Consider the following 22,963-nt stretch of genomic DNA (forward strand, 5'->3'; position numbering starts at 1 on the left):
AGAATGAAATAAAATTTAGTTTAGATTTCTTTCGATTGATGATTAGGATTACTATCTTTTTTTTTACTATATGTAGTAATGTTACGTCATCCTAAACATTTGTAGATTAGCCACGAAATGACATAAAATCATAAGGCCTGTTGACGGCTCGCCGTATTCGATTGTTTAGTCCCATATCTTAAACTATGTGTTAGTACAACTGCTATGGAATCACTTGTTACTGACTTCCGAAAGATCCGTCTGTCCGGAGGAGTTTTGACGGCTCTCCTCCATATACGTAGGAGGGAATTCTGTGAAGCCAGACGCAGTCTCCGCGGAACATATCCCCGACGACCACATACAGGTCGATCTTTCGGTCATCTGTAAACTTCACTTTATTGTGTCAGAATTTTATTTCCAGTCTAATTTGGGAGACCCAAGATTCATATTTAGTAATTTACAAAGGAATTCATAGATCTAACGGCTAGATGTTTTTTTTCTTGTACCGTTAGTGCACCAGTTTTCGACAGGACCCAGATTTCGACACCCAGCAGATAATTCTTATTGAATTTTATACTCAATACAAACGTCTGACTTCAACAATCAACCAAGTTATCAATCACATTTCTAGTCTTACATAAACACCGTTTGTCACCTGTCATCATAATCCGACGGTAGAATATTTAGGAGAAAGCAACACAGTGTCAGCAGAAATGTTGATGCCAGCCATTTTTAGGGGTTCAAAACAATATGACGCATTTTGTATACATCGCCGTAAAATGAAATTCACCCATGCCGTGCCGGTTATCTTACTTTAGACTTGTAGTATCAGTTTGTTTGCCAAATCCTGATGTTTGATTTCATAATTGTCTTTAGTAATTTCATGGTTGAATTCGTGATAAATGAGCAAACATGTAGAAAGAGTTGGCTTTGAGAATGTGGCACCAGATTTCGACATTCCCATATTAAGACACGTTATAGAGGAAACAACAAGTTCTTGCGCTGGTATGATTGCTAGTTTGCGTCCACAATGCAGTGAACGCGTACTGTAAGCGCCATGTGATTTATGTGTGATGCGTGCTGTGAGTGTGTCGAAAAATGATGCTGGGTGTCGAAATCTGATGCCAGTGACGGCGTGAGGGAAATTACTTAAAATGAACACGAGTGCATTCAAATGGGAATTCGTTCAAGGCATATTATTATTGGCCTAAGTAGTAGCTCAACCTTCATATCGAAATTCCGAGGTAAAACGGTGCAGTATTGATGGTAAACAAGGAAATGTACTAAAGTGTCGAAAACCGGTACCCTAACTGTACATTAGTGTGCTAAAAAATTGAATAATTCAACAAAATGACAGATCCCTGTTTGGTACCAAGGGTACCAAAAACTGCATCATAGCATACGGTGTGTCATTTGCTAATAACATTTAACGTATTTGTATCTATACAGTTACAGGTATCTACAATAAAATCAACAGAACTTGCACCACTCACTAGACTAGTGTCCTAAAAATGGCAAGCACAAGCAGGTAAGAAACTGACAAATGTACTTTTTCTACTTTTCACAAGGTCACAGTGTACTTTTTCCATCAATACCTGTTAAAATATTGATTCTTCTTTAAATGGAAAATGATAGTGAAATTCTAGGTCAGTATTCAAGGTACAAAAGTACTAATACGTTGGATTGATGTCAATTCATCTTTGACAAAATGATTGTTTTATCTTCTTTCATATTGAGAAAAAAAAAAACGCAGAGGACTTAATGACTAACGCCACGTCATCACCAGTTTTGTGACCCTTGATACCCTATCCAGAGGCGGATTCAGCAAGGAGGACCGCACCGATTGATGAGAAACAAAAAGAAAATGAAAGGAAAAAAATGGAAGAGGATGCTGTGTGCCCCCCTTTAATTTGTAAACCTGCCCCCCCCCACCCCCCCCCCCCCCCCCCTCCCCCCCCCCCCCCCCTTTACGGAATTGCTGGATCTGCCCCTGACTCTATCCACTGCTCTCCCATGCACAGAGGAATGTCTTCAGCCCTCAGCTCCCATGCATCGGGTATGCTGCCCCTCCAACCCATGGCCAACCTGATCGAGGACTCGCATGCAGGTGATCTCATCTGCCCTGAGTGTGGCCCTTGTTGTAGCTGACAGGTAAGCCGTCTCTCAGATCAAATACGTCCTGTATGATCCTTTGCGATGTGATTCAAATAGATTGCATTTCAACTGAAAGAGCACCTGCAAAACTTGCCCAGAATTTCATTCCCACTCACTGGATGTAAAATAGAATGATGAAACAGATACCTGGTAATTGAATATGAGCACAAATTTTTTCACATGTCCTTTTGACATACCACAGTTTGCTGATTTTGTAGCTGAAATAAGGAGAGTTTTTAAAAATGTTGGCAAATGCAGACCATTTAAGGCCATGTACATGTTTGGAAAACTGCAGAAAATGTTTTATGTGACTATTTTATGGTTTGTCGCATATATACAAAAGCGAGCTGACATCATAAAGTATTCATAATGACTAAAAATACTTTTGAGGATTGCTGTTTAGAAATAGATGAATCATATGCTATTGACTTAAACAGAACTCGTAGATAATTGGGAACCACTTCAGCTGGGTAAGATTTTTGTAGAGTAGTCTTTTTGCATACGATTTGCAACAGTCACGTAAAATCAAATATCCCATTCTCTAAGAATATTTGCATTGAGTCTTGATTCCACATTATGTGTTCAATAAGAAAGCCAACTGACCCTTAGCATGCTTTCCTAGCTGATTGGCTGAGATGCCAGGAAACTAGCTGTCAATGCATGGAGATTACCTGATCCCCTTTGTAAGGCAATGCAAACAGTGATCTCTTTGTAGATGCAGTGAGTTGGTGTGCAATATGCTTAGAAATGCAGTGATGCCTGTCAGCTGCTCCACGTATACAATGTTATCATTATGAAATATATGAGGCTTGATGCCATACCTTTGGTACGAAACAGGTAAGTCATGATTCTGTGAATAATAATATTCATAATGATGATATCAACTTTTATGACACAATCATGCAACATTGTGTGATGCTTTAGTTAGCTACAACAATGCTACACACTGGCACTGGTTTGATGCTCCCTGACCAGTGAAAATCACTGTCAGACCAGTAACTTTTTCAGGAATGGACCAGAGAAAAATGGAAAAGTGGGTATCTACTGGTCTGACAGGCAGGTCAGACCAGTAGAAAAATGGGTTAGTGTGCAGCCCTGGCTACAACATGGCATACTAGTACACAACATCTTAAAGGGACTGGACTGCCTTGTATTACATTTTAACTCTTTGTGTGCCACGTTTGCACGTCCAACTCAGTTGACAGCATATTCTGCTCAAAAGCACAAACCTGCCCAAACCAATAGATAAATCGCCAAATGCCTCAGTACAATGAATTGTCTTTCGCGATTCTATTCCTGTCGCATGTATCTTGCATTTTATTTGGTGATTGACTATCCAGGGGTGTTTCCTAACTGGATTTGCAAGTAAATTCTTAGTCTTTGTCACTGTTTCGTGTGCAAAAGTCATGTCTCTACAATAATTTATACTGGTTATTTGAAAGAAAAGCAATCATAGATTTGCCATACAATGAGCATCAAAGCAAAACTTGACATTTTCTTTGCGACTTTGCTCCTTACATGTCCCGGGCAACAAAATTCCATAAAAGTTACATAGATTTCAAGAACAAAAACATATTCCCAAAGCATAACCATGTTGCAGTCTCAGAATAATGTGGCACACAGGGGGTTTACACCATGGCACATAAAGAGTTGAGGGGTTTTATATAAGTGTGGCGTACAATTGTAGGTATATACAATGAGGTGTATTTTGTTCTTTGACAAAGCTATTCATAACATGTCATGGTAACATGTGACAATGTCAGAGTCAATGCAGTTACATGTACCTGTCAACAGCATGATTGGTCATTGATATGTTCGGCAATCATACAAATTCCCATCTACAACACCCCTCCCCCTTTCTCCCAGGGTCATTGATGTGGGATCAGAGTGGAGGACATTCAGTAATGACAAGGCCACCAGTGATCCATCTAGGGTAGGAGCAGCGGAGAACCCCCTCTTGGATGGTGAGGACCTCTCCACCATCATTGGAGGACCCCTGGGCTCTGCCAGCTTCAACGAGGACGGGACCAAGAAGTACCGCTCAAAGTCCAATGTAAGTGAAGACCTAGGGTGAGGCTCATGAGGAGATGCTCGGGATATAATGTAATAAAAGTATCCTGCCTTGGTGCGTCACTGGTAGGAAGGTCCTGAATGTGAAGGAGAAGGAAGCCCAAATGTATTTTTGAATTGAGGGGATGCAGCAATATTATATGTACATTGTAGATAATTCAATGTATTTTCACTTTCCTACCACAATGAAAGAGTGCTTGATTATACCTCTTTTAGAAAGCAAGGGAAAATGATATTACCCTGATCATGTGTCAGTAACAAATCTAGGGAATGTGTACTTTTCGTGAAAATGAAATTTAGTTGAGTTCTCCTTGTATTTTCTGTATTGTTGATGCATGGCGTCATTAAGTGTTAAAGTCCTATCATCCAGCAATGGCTGCACCAAAACTCTAAAAATTCAAAACTTTTGAAATACTGTCCAGATTTCATCAAATTCGTTGATATGTTCTACCAACATTGCTGCAGTTACTCAATCCACACATATATTTGGGTTTCCTTCTACTTTAAAGGGTTAAAGTTGGTATTAGAATGACAGAAATAAACACGTACAACTTTAATGGCAGTGATTTAAAAAAAAAATACATATAGTGGCTGAAATATGCCCTCCTAAATGAAAATAACAAACAAGTATGAAACAAATGAGTCTAAGAGCCAGTGTTATGTTTTTTTGTATCCAAAGTTGCTAGCAGTATGATAAGGTATCTCATTCATATCTCACTAAATCCAATGGTCTTTTCAAAAAGTAGCAAACTTTTGTGACATTTAAAAAGATTTTTTGAAATTGGCTCATTTGCGTGTTGTAGCAAAATCAGCCCGTCCTCAACGGGTTAAAATTGTAATGTTTAGGACTAAAAAGTGGCTTGAAAAGATGTTATAAAAATATAGTGATACAGTTGACGCCAGTGGTGATAGCTCTTAAAGGTGCATAGTTCCGGTAGTAAAGAGGGCGCTGTTAATGATACTGCCGATCACCGTTAGCATTGATACGAAGATTACCGAAGTTGAGCTGTCATCAAGAGTAAAGTGCGTAGGTGTTGCTAAGTAACGTTGCCTTTATTGTCTTCTCTGTGCATCGCGCAGTCTGTAGTAATGCCAAGGTGCATGCATATGTGCTCGTTATTATGACATCACAAAAGAAGTTTGCTAAAGCTGTCATCCCCCTCAGCCAAATCATGAGCCGAACTGTGATTTGATCACTGACTACAGTGAATCAGACTTCTTCGGACTCGGGGAAGTGGGCCACAGCGTAAGCACCAAAGAGGATTCAATAGTGTAGGTCTCTATAGGAAACTTGCCCCCCTCCAGATCTCCGTCGTCGACCACGCGATCGCGACGAAAATTGGCACACATATTGCCTATGATGTAATCTAAAGTACCATGAAGTTAAATAAAAAAAAAAAATCATCATTCATGCTAAATTACGCTAATTTATGCGTGAGAATGCATGAAATCAGATAATTTGGTATAAATCACTAAATAAAGCTCAAAATGGGCACATTTTTTGTGTAAATATTCTTTTTAGTGTCCTGAGCAAATATAAGAGAAAAAAATTGTGCCATCACAAAAAATTTCTTAAGTATTTTATTGTTTTTTGAATTTCTTATGTATTTCTTTGTTTTTTCGACTGTATGTTTTTCATTGTTTTTCTATGAAACTTGTCCGCGACATTGTTCCGAACTAGAAAATATGTTATTAATTGATTTTAAGCAATAAAACCCCCAAATAATCATGCTTTTATGAAATTTGCCTGTAAGCACAGTTTGCATTGAAATTGTACACAAATTCACGTTTTTGAGCAATTTTTGGTCTGACATGCAGGTACATATTTATGCGCAACTTCGGACCCGCGCGCCCGGGCGTCGCAAATTTGGTGTCAAAAGATGCGGGAGACTCAAAAGAAAAAAGTCATGAAACGTCGCGGCGATAGCTTTTCGCGTTGGCGATACATCGCGCGGAACGTCGAGGGGGGGGGGCCTCGGAGGCCCCCCCCCGACCTAGTTAGGGTTAATACATGTGGTTCCGTAGGTGAGAATTGCACATTTTCATTATCACAATTAAAAGTAAAACATAGTTTCCATATGACTGAAGAAACTCTAGATTTTGCTCTAAAATTGAGACTTATGAATAAGCAATGTGTATGATAAGCCTTTGATAACACAATTTTTGTTGGGTAACAATGAAGATATGTAAAGATATTACCTAGAAAGATATGCTGAAATGATGCCGGAATGATGTTTTAAAATCAATTATGTCAGTTATGATATAAAAGTTGGGTGCATTGACTTTTATTATTTCACACTTTCAATCTCAAAATACTACAGAGTGACTCATTCTAGCAAATTACATCAGCCAGACAAGTTTCATAATAAAACCTTTTTATATATTGCAAGCAAATTCTAAGTGGTGGAAGATGAATTTTGAGCCCTTCTGAGAGCAATGCTTTAGCTTTAATGTTGACTTTTCATACTGCTTTTATCACAGATGAGCTCAACAAACAGGACTCTCATCAATGCTTTCCGAGAGATTCAAAATATGGCTGACAGGATCAATCTACCCAAGACCATTGTTGTAAGTTTCCATATGCTGTAGTGCAGTGTAACTGGTGTCTTTCCTCTCTTGTGTTGACCTATGTACATTGGAGTGGTCATGCACTGGTCAAATGTGGTTAGTGGATTGTGCTTTCAACCTGAAGGTATAGAATTCAAGCCCTGCTGTGGCACTTGTGTCCCTGAGCTGGATGTTTCTACTTGGAACACTTCCCTCTAGCTAAGTGTATTTATGGATTAGTGATACTGAGCTGAAAATCCCTGGGGGTTGTATGTATGGGAGCTCTAGAGAGGTAGCATGGCTGGCATGCACCCAAGGAGTGGGGTGAATGCACTCTAGATGCAGGATTTTATTCCAGTCACAAGAGTAATGGTATGTTTGCAGGCATTTTGACCAGGACACCATGCTGTTTGAAGTAACAGTTTTTATTATGCCTCTGCTGCTAAGTGTAGGTAGAAGCATTATGTTTTCCTGTTTTCCATCCATCCATACTTGATTTTGTGGACAGCATAGCTTAAAAACCATTTAACCCTGATCAGGCGGGGCTTTTTTGGCCATACTAAAACCGGAGGGGGCGCACCCCCCCCCCCCCCCCCCCCCACCCCCCCGAGATCTTGGCCATCGGTGGCAATCGCGATGAAATTTGGCATGCATGTGACACCCACGTCATACAAAGTTGTGCTTATCAATTTTTCTGGTGCTCATGCTCAAGGTTAAAGGATAGAGGATAAGGTCAAATCCTTAAAATTTCATAATTTCCCCCACATCTCTGTAATGCCTCATGATATTTTCATGAAACTTACATACATGTATTACCAGATAAAGATTCTCTAGGGAAAGTTTTGGGCCATAGGGTCAAAGGTTAAATATGCAGTGAAAATGCCTAAGTTTCTTTTTTTTCTCCATATCTCGGAAATGGCTCAAAGTATTTTCATGGAGCTTAGTTCATTATGCATGTACTGCATGACAATGATTTTCTGTGGAATTTTTGGATTATGAGGTCAAAGGTCAAGGGTCAAAGATCAGGTTAAAATGCTACCCAAGTTCTACTATGTAATGGTGAAATTATACTATTATCTCTATACCTTGGAGATTTCTTGGAGTATACACATAATTAAATTAGGCACTGTACTTGCAATACTGCACCACAATGTTTCTGTAGGGAAAGATTTGGATCATGTGGTCGCAGGTTAAGTGAAAATGTTAGCATGTTGCAATTTTTACTATATTTTGAAAATAGTTCAAAGTATTCCGAAAATTGGATATTACCAGTGAGTAATTTGGGAAAAAAGTTGTGGGCCACAGGGTCAAAGGGCAAGGGTCAAAGTTCAAGTACAAATGTCTAAATTTCCGAATACTTGCTCTGTGATACAATAGCTACATTGTATTCATATGAAACCTGGTTCAAGGAATGTAAACATTCAACACATGTGCGGTTGTGCCAAACTTTCGAACATGTCGGGTAAATTTTTTTGCCAGTTGTGTGAACTACCATCTTGCATTGTAAAGATGTACTATGAACCTATTGGGAGAACCATGTGATATGACGGAGGCAGATTAGTTACCGTAGTGACATTTCTGGTTTTCAACTCCAGCATTTTCAACTCTTATTAGCATCATTGTGGTCATTGCCAGTAAGTGATTTTGTGTCTATGCAGTGCTGATTAGCAGTGGTGACATGACACCATGGTGTTCTGGTTTTTGAGCCTGACTGTAGATTTGAGAGCTCTTGCTTCAAATCTTTTTAATACTTTGCACATTTGTCTCCCAGCAAGACAGTTTATAACGATATCTTCTCTCTACCAAAGGGGGCGATGGATGCCTGTCAGGATATGAAGTAATTAGGTGATACGCTATCAGCGTATCACCTATTGTGATTGTCAAAATCTCTCTTTATTTCTTTTTATTCTTCTTTCTTTCTGGACAATTTTGTGTCATCAATATCTCAAGAATGACATTACGGAATAACATGACATTTTCAGGGAACATGTCTCATGACAATATCTAGCCACAATAAGGTTTTCATGACAGTAACATATCTATGACGTCGTCTAGGCGCCATTTTGTGATTTTTGGACCATGTTACATGATCGATCATAACTTCATAACTAAAGGTCATTTCTGTATCATTTTTTGTGGACATAAAGTTCAGGTCACGTTCTATCTTACTTCTTTTGATGCTAATTACCTAGGACATCATTAAGTGCGCGTAAGCGCGCGTCAAAATTTTAAAAGGCTCAAAACAACTTTCCAATGGGAAATCTCGAAGTTTCAGACAATTTTATGCGTTTCAAACAATTTTGCGCGTGCGCGTCCGTCCGCGCATTTTCGCGCGCACAGCGCGTCAGCAACATGAAAATACACTTTTTTTGACAGATTTGGATTCCTGATACTTTGAGCAACAATATCCATTGATTTCTAATCGATTCCTACAAATAACAAAGCAATGCACTTGCGTCAAAGTTCAAATTTCGCGTGCGCGTCTATGTGCAAATATAGTGAAAAAACATGTCTTTGTTTATTTCGCCATAGCTCTTTAAAACGTCAGGTGACCCTATGTTTTTATTGCATATTACAAAAGCATATAAATTGGACATGACGTTTCAAGTATCATTATTTCCATAATTACATTATGACGTCATCATATCGTCATCTGAAATCAAAAAAGTGGAATTAATTTTTTTGAGGTACTGTTTCTGACATTCATTTGCTCGTATCTCTGTTGTTTAAGCTCAATATTATCCCAAATTCAGATATGTTGTACTTTGAACATTTGCCTTTCAAGTCCATGTCATGGTTTTGAAATTTGATGACGTCATCATGCTTTAAATTGTGTTTAAAGGTAAAGACGCAAAATCGGACAAGTTTACGTGTTATGTCTATGGGAGGTGATTTTTTTAGAAACCATGCATTGACTTGACAACGTTTAAGCACCTTTATCTCAGCTGATTTTGCTTCATTTCCTCTGAAACTTATTTATGTTGTAGCTGTGACAATAAGCTGCAGTAATCATGCATTTTATTCTTTGAAATCTCCTCATGAGGTTGACAATTTTGCAATTTAAAACTGAAAATGAGAATGGAATGCGGACCAAACGATTCCTGATTCATCTTTCACGTACATAAGCTTACGTTCCTCTAATTTTCTCGTCGAGACGTATGGTCGAGTGGTTAGAGGCGTCGTCTTAGAAACGTGAGGTTGCACACGTACGGGTTCGATCCTCACAAGAGCACGAAAGAAAATAATATATTTTTTTTACTTTTTTTCTTCAATAGAGTACTACACCTTCGTCCATGTAGAAATCACGTTTGCATGTAAACACACCTATACGCACACACTCACACAGTATACCTTTGTTTTGCGTTGGAGACTGCATTACTTCGACTGCTGCAAAATTATAGTTTTGCAGGTTGGGCTTTTCAAACTGATATAGTATACTGTCACAACATGAAATTTGTTCATATTAATTCAGTAACACAATGTAGTCGTGGTTACTTTGTGCTGATTTATACATGTAACAAGCTATACATTGTAAAAAAGGTATTCAGTCTTCTGTATTGATGATTATTTGTCAATTAGTGGTTTTTGTGGAGTTTCAGATAGTGATAAAAAGTATGGATGATAAGTGCAGCGATAATTCCTATAGTTAGTTCAAAGCTGTGTTACAGATGTTTGATACATACATTTAGCATTGTGTGTGTGTATATACGTGTGTATACAGGTTGGCCATATGACACATGCTAGACAATTACTCTTAATTGATTAGCAAACGTGATCAGCTATGGAACTGAATATGGTACTAATGTATGATGTTAATGATTCTGATTAAACTGTGACGAGTTTAAAGGGATAGCGTAACTGTGTGTAAAAATAAGGCAATTATAAGGATATTTTAGGGCAATTTGATAACCATGCCTATAATAATTTCATACAGGTACTAATGCCTGCCTCATATTCAAATGATAGATCGTCATGTCAATAGCAAACTGACAACGTACGATGAATGTGTTATATATTGAACAACTGTCTTTCAAGTCCATAACGTTCCCCATATTTTCCCGTCGAGACGTGTCGCCGAGTGGTTAAAGGCGACGTCTCAGAGACGTGAGGTTGCGGGTTCGAACCCCACAAGATCACGAAACAAAATAATTAGCTACTTTACTGTTTTTTTTTCTTCAATTTTGTATTACATATTCGTCCATGTAGAAATCACGTTCGTATATAAACGCACCTATACACACACACAGACACACACACACGCCATATCCCTCTTTTTTGTGTGTTGGAGACCACATTGCTTCGACTGCAGCAACATTTTGCAGGTTGACTTTGTCAAACCGATCATAGTATGTAATGACGACGACTGAGGTGTTGTACTTTGAACAATTTTCTTTCAAGACCATGTCATTGTTTTGTAATTTGATGACGTCATTACACTGAAAATTGTGATTAAAGGCAAGGTATCAAAACCAGCCGATTATAGGTTTTATGTCTGCGGGACGTATTTTTCCCAAGTTGCCAGAAATGGCATAGCGACCTCAGTCGTTACAAGGCCGCTTTTCCGTCTAGCAATGCAATAGATGTTCACACGGCCACGTTAGTTGAGTGGGCATTGACTTTCCCCCCGTTATATCTATACATTGTTGTTGTTTTTTTGTCTTACCATTTCCGTGGATGACCCGTGGTCGAGTGGTTACAGATACGGTTTCGCATGCACGCTCAATATAACTTCAAGGTGCCTATATCACATTCTTTTCTTTGTCGATCACAGATGACTGTCATCTCATGACCACAAGCGTATCACCTAACTCGTCCTCAATGTGACGAGTTTTCATGTCTCGTTCTAAGTGTATGTGTTTGCCAAAGTATTACAGTTGGCACCCTTCTCTGATATTTCATGTTTCAAGTTTCAAGTTGCAAATTTTAAGTTTCTTTTAAGTTACGTTTGAAGTGTAGGTGAGTCTTTAAATGAACTTTGTATACTTAATGCAGTGCTCGACACTAACTCTTTTATCTTGTGACCCATCCAGGCCACTAAGACCTTAAAATCTGAAATCTTGGTGGCCTCCAGAAGAACTGTATTGGCTAGAGAGAAAAGGAAACATAACAATTTACTTTAAATCTATGTGTCTATGAGTCTATGTGTTGATGCAGATGTTGAGGTGCTTTCTGTTGTCTTCTCCCCTAAATTCATGTGTTTTGACTATAACAATTTCTTCCATTCCACAGGATAGAGCCTCTGCCCTGTTCAAACAAGTAAATGATCAGAGAACCCTCAGAGGGAGGAGTAATGATGCTATTGCAGCGTCTAGTCTTTATATTGCATGCAGACAAGAAGGGGTGCCGCGTACATTTAAAGGTAAATTGTTATTGCATAACTTACATTGATTTGTGAAGTCTTTGTAGTCAAGGAGTATGTATGGCTATTTTGTAGTCTGTGTATCACAGCTTATACTGTAAAACTAGAAATGTTCGCATGCATTTTGATTTTGCAGATTTTGCGAGAGCCAAGAATTGCAGAATTAAAATGCACACAAAAATTCTTGCCTAAACTATATGCATTAAATATACTCTAGTTTTTCCTGAATTTTGATTTGCATGCGAAGAGTATGTGCAAATTCTTAATTTATAAACCAAATTGTGATTTTTGCTCATGAAATAGGTTTGTTTTTCCACTGTGCATTGGAATGGTTTCAGATCTGTAGAGATTTGCAACCCTCAAGCATGTGTCTTCCTATCTGTTTCACCTTTCTCCATCTCCCCCCTCTCTTTCTCACACACTCTCTCTCACTCTCTGCTACTGATCTCTCTACTACTTATACTGACACTCTCTATACCCACTTCTTCAATTTCATTCTTTCAATAGTCAAATTTAGGGAGAAACAAAATTGTAACTCTATCTGAAAATTTCCACAACATAACCCAAAATTGGCCAAGTAGACCCCAAGTGCATAATGTTAGCATGTGGATTGCTCAGGCCTTCTGGAAAATCATGTCTTGCATTTTTTTTTCTGTGGGTGTATTGATGCAGGGTCATATGAACTATTTCATACCTCTATCTTCTTGTACGAAGTCAAATATTTGAATCAGGTGTGGTCAGAACTATCATCCTCTTATATGATATATGAAATTAGAAATTTAAAAAAAAAGAGATTGGTAAGCAAATTAGCACAAAGGGAAAAATGTTAATTTACAGAAGTGGATCTGTTTAGCTCTAGCTTTTATGGTTAGCACCATTGAACATGATGGGAAACAGGAATCAGCCATTGGTAACAATGTATCTTTCATTGAAGTGTGTGGTTCACATGTAGTTCATGTCTCTGTCAGTGCTTCAAGAGATAAAACTGTTGTGTTTAGATTAGCTGTTGGTCTAATTCATCTCTTGAGTATATCTTGTAGTTGATTTCTGTCTCCATTTATGTGACTTCTGATCTGAAACTTGTCACCGGAAGCTGTGGCCGTCATGTGCTGTAGAACTGCTGCAGAACATAAGTCAGAAGCATCCGTCGGCTAGGATCCATCTCCAAAATTATAGACAGATGGATTACCTAGGATCCGTCCTCAAAATTTATAGATGGATGGATTACTGACTACAGATGTCGCTATTGCTTTTGATGGTTCAGAGAAGGGAGTGGTTGTGCTTTACAGTGTGGATTACCAAAATCTGTGGTCCACTCTTGGATTGCATGTATACGGTGTCATAGCCATCTGCTCTCTAGTTACCTCCGCCAAGGGGGGAGGTTATGTTTCCGTTACCGTTGGTTTGTCTGTTAGTTTGTTCATTGTTAGTTCGTTCGTTAGTTAGTTCGTTCATTTGTCCGTGTGCAAAATAACTCAAAAAGTAGTTAACGGATTGGGATGAAACTTGCAGGAAAGGTTGAGAATGACACAAGTAACAAACAATTAACTTTTGGTAGTGATCAGAGAATTTTGGGGGAATTTATGAAGGATTTTTGATATTTTGGCAGGTAGGGTCAATGAACTTGGGAGTTCAGGCTGCGCGTATTTGGGGTTTGCATGGGCGCACTAAAGCGCGTGCTCATAGTTTCTGCTAGGGCGAGGCGCGCTGTGCAGCTGAGGGTTTATGACTTAACAAAGGCTTCTATATTTGGGAAATCAGGCGGCTTTCAGCACACAATGCTATAAGTACGTGTGGGTGGAAATCACTGATCTCTGTGGAAGAACAAGATCAGTGCGGGTGGAAATGGGCTGCATGCTTGGCGGAGGTCTGCGCTCTCAGAGTGCTTCTCTAGTTATACCCCCGCCAAACGAAGTTTGAAGGGGGTATATAGGAATCAGCGGACGGTCGGTCGGGCGGTCGGTCGGGCGGTCGGGCGGTCGGTCGGGCGGTCGGGCGGTCGGTCGGGCGGTCGGTCGGTCGGGCGGTCGGGCGGTCGGTCCGTTGCAAATCTCGCGTCGCGAACTACTTCCTCAGTTTTCAACCGATTCCCATAAAACTTGGCACAGATGTGTGCCTTGGGTTGTAGATGTGCAAGACGTATTTTTTGACAGTACCCAAAAGTACGTTGCCATGGTAACGGCATATTATGGGTAAAAATGGGTACAAATCTCGCGTCGCGAACTCCTCCCACAGTTTTTGATCAATTTTTATGAAATTAGGTACAGATGTTCCTCTGAATATGTTAATGTGCAAGACACATATTTCCGCAGTGGCAAAAAGTGCGTTGCCATGGTAACGGCATGTTATTGGTAAAATATAGGGCAAAATGCTTCATGGCAAAACTGCTTCATCAGTGTTCTTCCAATTCTCATGGAATTCATATTGAATGTTTGTCTTAGGATATAGGTCAGCATGACACATTTCTTGACAGTGACAAAAAGTATGTTGCCATGGTAACAGCTCACATATTATGAGCCAAAATGATGGAAAATTTTGTGTTGCAAACTACTTCCTCAGTTTTTGCCCAATTTCCATGAAACTTGGTACAGATGTGTGCCTTTGGTTGTAGATGTGCAAGACGCATTTTTCGACAGTACCCGAAAGTACGTTGCCATGGTAACGGCATATTAATGGCAGAAGATCAAGGAAAGATCTTGCGGATTTAACTACTTCCTCAGTTTTTTGACCAAAGCTTATGAAATGTTGTTTTGACCAAAGCTTATGAAATGTTGTTTGGTGGGGGTATAACCAGTCGCTGTAGCGACATTTCTAGTTCTTGTCTGTATTCATTGTCAACAGCTTTACTGACTCATTTACTAAATATGTGATAGTTATGACTTTCTTAATTTGGTAATAAATGCAATACAGTGGCTGTTGACCCTTGATCCAACCACCAAACCATATGTACATTACCCTTGACCTACCCCTTCCTTCCCCCCCCCCCCAAAAAAAAAGGTTTGCAGCCTCTGCAGTACATTGCGATATACAAATGATGCACAGGATAGAGTGCGTTAGTGGAGGCGTATAGTGCACTCGAGGGTATTTACAATTGTGAAACATGCACTCGGCTTCGCCTCGTGCATGTTGCACTACATTGTAAATACCCAAGAGTGAGCTACGCCTCCACTAACGCCACGAAATAATCCTGTGCATCATTTGTTTTATAAAATGGGTCGAAAATTCGAAAACTAACAGCATTTTTCAGTGTTTTTCACGTACAATGTACCTCTGTGGGTCAAGACGTCCGAAGATGTTCATCCCAAACATTTACGCACGTCGCACTCGGAAATCCCGCACATACAGTATAAGTATGATGGGGGGGTTGGGTTTCCGGACACTTAAGTTCCCGCATGAAAACGTACTTATGTTACATAGAATATGCACCCTTTACCTTAAAGACTTGATATAGACTCCTCATATAGGCCTACTAGACAACATACTCTGAAAACAGCGTGAGAATTAACCTGCTAAATCGCTGGATTTGCCCTTCAAAGTGACTCCATGTACGTGTCCGGTCCCACAATGCTTGGTCTACTGTACTGTACAAAGTGTACGTATATAAGAGTATACGTACGCCACACATGTTATGCACAGGGGAAGAAAGGCCGGCCGGCCGGCAGCCCGAACTAGAAGTTGTTTACAGGATTGACAGCGCGTACTGTATGTATTCATGCAATTCAAAGGAGCCGCCGCGCGCACAGACGATCGACAATAGGATTTAACCACGGTGGATTTAACACGCAGTGCGATGGGACTAGAATAACCAAAGCACACGTGACTCATTTCAGCGCTTCCTATTGGCTACATTCTTGAACCCATTTTATAATACTATATATCACATTGCATTATTATAAAATATATTACATTGCATTATGATACAATACAATTCACTACTCTACACTTCGCTTCAAGACAATACAGTACTGACCTAATTTTCTTCAAAGAATGAAGAATGAGGATAAAGTAGTTTTTCAAGTTGGTGATATGCTTTGTTTCACTTCCTGTTGGGGTGTGGGATTGTATTTTAAGACAATGGTCATCTTGCCAGCAAAATATTTGCTCATACATTTCTAGAATTCTGAAGGATAAACTACTTAATATGCCTTGTCTTATTTACATCACCTTGCCTGCCTTGAATCATGTGATTTCTTTCTGTTTGCCTGCAGAGATCTGCGCCGTGTCCAAGGTGAACAAGCGAGAGATTGGCCGCTGCTTCAAGCTGATCTTGAAGGCACTTGAGACAAATGTTGTGCTGATTACCACCGGAGATTTCATGGTAGGCCTTGATTAGCCCTCTGCGAGAGTGCCCGGAAACGAGGGATTTGTTGTGAACTTTTGTGCTAAAAAAATGATTTGTGCTGAACCATGCAAGAGCAGTGTTTCTTCTTCTGTTATTCAGGGTATTGTGCAAGTCCTTGAGTGCACACACATGCTATCAGTGTCAAAAGACAGTGTAAGACTGTAAGAGTATGCATAATGTGTGTGTGTGTCCATTAATGAAACAAATATTGATACTATAACTGTAATGTAATGGTTGACTGCTCATTATGTTATTATCAAGGTTCCCACGGAATGCTTTTCCCCATTTAAATCTACTCAAGCAATAAGTTCCATGAATTCTATTTCCAAACAAGTGAGCAGTGGTGTGTCAATGCTAATATTTCACTGCATTAATTTGCACGTTTGACGAGGCACCTTCAAAACAGCACCTCCCAAGAACAGGAATGCTGGTAAATGCTATGCTTTAGCAGAGCCACTTCAAAAAAAAAAAAAAATGGTGTCCTTTTTCTTGTCCTGTAAAGCTCTTGGTCGTGTACTGCTTATCAGTATTTAGTATATTTTCATTCTTTATTTGTATTATGTTCTCTCTTCCTTTCTAGTCCCGCTTCTGTTCCAACTTGAGCCTGCCTTCCCGTGTCCAGCGAGCTGCCACACACATAGCACGAAAGGCTGATGAACTGGACCTGGTATCAGGGTATGTCAATATAACCAGGGAGGTGTTAGAAAAGGAGAGACAACTATTCGTAATTCATGCAAACACATGTTTTGGTTCAAAGCGTTACAATGGGATGTCTTCCATTCCATTATACACTTTGAAGTCATGCGCTGCACCGCTCTAATTGCAAGGCGAAGTTCGGAGACGAAGAACGCATTTCACCTTTCGTTGGATTACAAGCTTTATTTCCCCGTAGAATCTTAAATGAAATACTCTAATTGATTAAGAGTAGTTTAGGAAAGAATTCAATTTTATAAACATGTATTTAACATAAACATTGAGCCTTCCTTTTCAAGTAGAGCAATTTCATGGTAGATTCTGTTCAAATAAAGAGTGTTGTCTTGTTTATACCAAAGTTCCATAAAAAGCAACGTTGAAGGTGACATGAATCTCATATGCCACATGAGTAAGCACAACCGAAACCGAGGAAACTTCTTTTCTTTGTACTCCGTGTTCATCGTTTTTCCAATCACAAATTCCTGTATGAGAAATTGAGGATCGCATGCTGTCTGAACCCTGCAGAGTATTCTCTACTTTTTCTCTCTCTCTGAGCTCTTCTTATTTTTGTTCTCAATAATTTCACTGTACAGTTGAACCTCTCGTATCCGGACAAGTCGGGACCGGGGCTCATCCGGATAAGGGATTTGGCCGGATACGGGAGACTCAATGCTTTATACATGTACATATACATACACATGTACTGATGTAGCCCATTGTAGTACCACATGTATAGTAATGTGTATACTGCAACCTTTTCATTGTTACACTCACTAACAGACCCCAAAATAGAGGTTAGTGTTTGCAAGAATGAAATCATTTTCTTTTATAAATTCTTGGGATGATTTACCTAAATAATTATTAAGAAATGTATCAAGTATATGTAATTCATGTGTGTTTGTGCAGTAGTTCTCAAGGAGTTGGGAATCCCCCTTTCCTCCCGTAATTATTTTTTAAAAAATCACGGCGAGATTGCGTCCGTATAATAGAGAGATCCGGATAAAGGGAGGCCGGATAAGAGAGGTTCAACTGTAATAAATTTATAGTGGACATCCACACGTCTCAGTCAATCCCCCTCTCCCTTTCCATCTTTTTACCATGTTCACCAAGTTCAACTTTTGGCACAGATATGAGAAAAATAGATACAGAATGCATTCCGTTGTATTATACAGACACACGTACCATGACAGTCACCAGTAGAAGTCTAAACTTTCCTGTAGTTGGTTGTAGACACATGAGGGACATAGGCAGAGTGAAATGACTGATTGTTTGGGGGTGGGGGGGGGGGGGGGGGGAGATGGAGGGGTGAGCAGTGTGCTGTCCACTGTAATGCTGATGCAAAGCATAGCAATATATTCAGATTCATTCCTACGTACATTGTATGTTTAGATCACTGTTTGTTTGTCTGTCTGTCTGTCTGTCTATTTGTTTGTTTATTTGTTTCTATTGGTTCATCAGCTCAGGGGGGCATTTCATGAAGCGTTTTGGTCGGATATTTTTCTGACAAACTGTTACAAGCTACTGAAATCCTTGCATCTGATTGGCTGAGAGCAAGTTTGTCCGACAACTTTGTCGGACAAAATGCTTCATGAAATGCCCCCCAGTATAAGGCACGTAGCAAAAGTGAGTTTTCAAGGAAGCTACGTGTACATGTACCAAACATTATTTCTTCACGTCAGCTCTGATTTTCAGGGGGCTTGAAATGAAGAATTGGTTTAGAAAATGATTACAATTTGGCAGGAAAATTAGTCTACTCTCAAAATCTTAAAGCTTTGGTGTCAGACAAACTTCAGACTTTAAAAAAGTAAGTGATTCATGAACTATTCAAATTTACTGAACTCTTGCTACATTTTACATGTAGCTGTGGAGATGTATCGCTGAAATCACAACAGATATGTAGCATATGTAGGGTTAGATTAAGGTTGACTGTAAATGAAACTGTAGATGTTTCTTTTTTTTTCAATGCTGATGTTCGACTGAAATTGTAGTTGGTGAATCTACCTAATGCTAGAATAAATACATTTTCTCTGAATGTGTGTGTGTGTGTGTGAGCCACAAGAGTATATATATATATATATATTTCTTTTCATTTCATTTCATTCATTTATTTATGCACGGCACATACTTCAGCCCGAAGGCTGTTCTTCCGCAGGTCCGTGCGGATAAAAATACAACAGAGATATACATTTTATACAGAAATGAAAAAAGAAACCAAACAAACAAAAAACAAAACTCATACATAAAAACAAAAAAAAAAACATATAGAAAAAACACAATAACATGTTGATGAAACTGCGGCACACATTTCGACAGAAACAAACATGTGAGAGAGAGAATGAGGGAGACAGACAGAAAGAGAAACAGAGAGAGAGAGAGAGAGAGAGAGAGAGAGAGGATATATATATATATATATATATATATATATATATATATATATATATATATAATATAACTCTTACTGTGAAGGACATTTCTTCAAGTACTAGGGTGCATTTCTCTAAAAATTTTCTGTGGCAGATATTACAATCCCAAACATGTTTGAGGCATTTTCTCGCGATAGACAAACACAACCATGTTTTCAAATGTGTTTTGAAATGCTGATTTGAAACGTCATTCAAATGGGGTTTGAAATGCGTTTGAGATTGCCTTTCTTGGAGCTGCCGTATTTCCTAGCTGGGAAGGTAAACTTCCATGCAGTATACAGCATGGGTTACAACATGGGCCTCAGTTGACCTTTGCTTCCCGGGTAGGACTGCGCAAAGCAGCTGCACAGTGACAATATTTAAATCATGATTCAATGATGGTTAGATAAACGCAGCACCCCGAGAATTGTGTTTCAAACCACATTCGCCAATGCCATTCCACAAACGCGTTTTGCTACGTGATTTTCTTTCTTCTGTTAGATAAATGCATCTTATGATCACTGTTATATTTGCATCTGTGTCTTTACTCTCTATTTTTACACAGATTGGTATGATTATCTTTGAAAAGTTTGTCAAAATCCTCTTCTAGGCCTAATGTTCTTTATTTCTCTGTCTAATTCGTTTTGTTGTTTGTTTTTCTATCAACCAGACGAAGTCCTATCTCAGTGACGGCAGCAGCCATATTTATGGCTTCTCAGGCATCTGATGAAAAACGTTCTCAAAAGGGTAAGGAGTGCGTGTAATTATAGTCATGCAGCCAATTTCTGTTGAAATCTTATGATATACAACCAAATTAGTTTCGGTTTCATTCTCTCAATCAAGTCGTTTGTTTGTTTGTTTGTTTGTTTTTACAAGTATTAAGATATCACACAGAAATCATCTTTTAAGGAAAACAATCTGTCTAACATAAGTTTATCTCAGATATTTATTTTATTGTACCAGTAACAGTGAGTCTATTCTCTTTCTCTTTTTTTCTTATATCCGTTCCTATGCATTCATACCGGCATATGCACCCAATCAATCGCAATTTCAAACCAGGGAGCGTTGTATTGTTTTGTTATTGCATTTTAATCATGAAGTACAGTATGCTTGTGTCCACGATGGCGCGTGTTGTACCATAGTCTCATTTCCCCCTTTTTTGTTCTTTTTTTCTTCTTCTTCTTTTTTTCCCCTTCCTAAGTTAATTTCATGTCAGTTGACATTGGTTTCTTTGACTTTGTGTACGTATTTTTTGAGGGTCCCATACCCTACAAGCTTTGCTTTTTAAGTGGGACCCTCCATTTCCATTCTAATCTTTGTATTAGGTATATACCTTAGAAACGAAATTCTGTTGTTACTCGTGACCACTTGTACGTTTTCTTTGAAATTGTTATAAATTTGTTCTGTAAATGTATTGTATATATTTTTTCTGTTTATTCAATGGAAATGGAAATAAAAATTGAATTGAATTGAAATTGAATTTATCATCTTGGGATAAACTGTCAAAAGAAATTGTCTGCAACAGACAGACAAACATCTGTTGAAGTAAAAAACAAGGAGACAATGCTTTTTTGTGGTGCTATAGTCCAGTAGATTTGAACATGCAGACATGTCACTTAAGCTCACATTGCCCATTACGTGACATTCAGTTAAAAGTACCATCGCATATAGATGTACGTGTACACGGATGATCAACTGTGACTGTGCTAGTTGGTTGCCTTTCAAGGAAAATGGTTGCCATTTCTGTGCTAAATTCAAGGATCTGTGAGGACCATATATGTTGATGTCCGAGGTGTTGTATAAAACAAAAAATGTATGGTCTTTACTTGTGCAATAGAACAAGATTTCACACTCGGTGAAAGATGAGGCACACTATTAAACTCGACTTCACCCTCGTTGAATGGAGCACCTCTATCTTTCACCTTGTGCAAAATCTTGTGCCATTGCACTTGTTACCATTCACTATTTATATACTATCAAACGCATTCATTTTTTATACTTGTATGTGCCTTGATATGCATTTCACTCTGTCCTATTCATGTCCATTTCTTATGACAGAAATCAGTGAAATTGCTGGCGTGGCTGACGTTACGATCCGGCAGTCCTACAAGCTCATCTACCCAAGGGCCCATGACCTGTTTCCATCGGACTTTCAATTTGCCACCAAGCTGGAAGACTTGCCGCCACCTTAAAGTCCTACCACCCAAGATTTTGCTCAAATGTGTCTGTATACCCGGATCAAGTTACCCATCTTGGACTCTATGCCACTCCCCATCAACCCATTGGCGGACCTTTTAGTATCACCACTCTGCTTCATGTGACGTCTGCAAATCGGCCAGAACAGACAATGTCAAAACAGACACTGCATATAGTGACCACCTGTCTAGTGTGACCATCAACTCTCTACATTTTTTTTTTTCATGTTGTCAATATTTCACTGTACATAGCTGACACAGACTCCAACTTCAGCCCTTGCTGCCAATGATTATGGAATTATTTTCCCTTCCATAAGGGTTTATGATTCTCATGTGGCAGCCTTTCTTGAGGGGTAACCAAATTGTTGATCTACTTAAACAAGATAAAAGCAAATTTATGTTGTTGGTTTTTTTTTGCATGCATGCATTTATTTCTTGAGTATGGCAAGTAGTTTGTATGCACATATGTTTGGTAAGATTCATTTTATGTCACTTATAATCACTAATGATATGCAAGTAAATCAAACCAGTCACCAACCTGTTTACAGTGGCCAACTGTATACAAGGGACACCTTTTTGTTTCACTTAGGCAGTTGCTGTAGTGTTGTTTAGTGGTAGTTTACTTGAGGCAGGGAGGTGTTAGAAAAGGAGAGACAACTCCCGCTCTCCTTTGAAGTCATGTGCGGCACTGCCGAGAAGTTATGCGCTTAAGTACAGGTGGAAATCAGGTGCTTTGACAAAAGAGAGCATCAATAATCGGGACTAGCACTCTCACATCTAGAAATACTTTCACCTACTGCATTTCGCTCTCTCTCTCTTTCAATGTGATGGCAACAATGAATTTGTGTACCTTGAATTGTAGCAGCAAATCAAAATGCAGTGTAAAACTGACAATTTTAACAGCAAATTGTTTAAAAGCACGCGGGTGCACGCTTTAGCGGAGTACTTTATTTGAAAGATCAAAATATCCCAGATTATAGGATAGAAAACTAACATGCGGAAATGTGCGCATTATTGAACAATATTAGGTTTTTAAGATGGCCTAATTTTCATTTCATTTCAATTTGCGCATTACGAAGAAACTAGAAAAACATGTTTATGATATTGAATTCTTTCGTAAACTACTCAATCAATTTGAGTATTTCATTTAAAATTTTACGGGGAAAGAAAGCTTGTAATTCAAGGAAAGGTGAAATGCGTTTTTCGTCTCCGAACTTCGCCT

General features: G+C 39.0%; 1 protein-coding gene across 1 annotated transcript; it reads left to right on the top strand.

Moving 5' to 3' along the window:
• Nucleotides 1-1,490: 1,490 nt before the first annotated feature.
• Nucleotides 1,491-21,773, top strand: LOC139718433 (transcription initiation factor IIB-like). Its single transcript, XM_071629905.1, has 9 exons — nucleotides 1,491-1,507; nucleotides 2,001-2,105; nucleotides 4,000-4,186; nucleotides 6,685-6,771; nucleotides 11,980-12,109; nucleotides 16,318-16,427; nucleotides 17,032-17,126; nucleotides 20,217-20,293; nucleotides 21,605-21,773. The coding sequence occupies exons 1-9, from the start codon at nucleotides 1,491-1,493 to the stop codon at nucleotides 21,736-21,738; spliced, it is 942 nt and encodes a 313-aa protein (XP_071486006.1). The 3' UTR covers nucleotides 21,739-21,773.
• The last annotated feature ends 1,190 nt before the right edge of the window (nucleotides 21,774-22,963 follow it).

Source organism: Diadema antillarum, unplaced genomic scaffold (genome assembly GCF_040938485.1).
Source record: "Diadema antillarum isolate AM-2024a unplaced genomic scaffold, OU_Dant_1.0 scf00000094, whole genome shotgun sequence".
NCBI classification, from domain to species: domain Eukaryota; kingdom Metazoa; phylum Echinodermata; class Echinoidea; order Diadematoida; family Diadematidae; genus Diadema; species Diadema antillarum.

Excerpts from the sequence above, each read along its gene's own strand:
- LOC139718433 (XM_071629905.1), top strand. Across the intron at positions 17,127-20,216 it reads GAACTGGACCTGGTATCAGG|ACGAAGTCCTATCTCAGTGA; the intron begins GTATGTCAATAT and ends TCTATCAACCAG. Across the intron at positions 20,294-21,604 it reads TGAAAAACGTTCTCAAAAGG|AAATCAGTGAAATTGCTGGC; the intron begins GTAAGGAGTGCG and ends TTCTTATGACAG.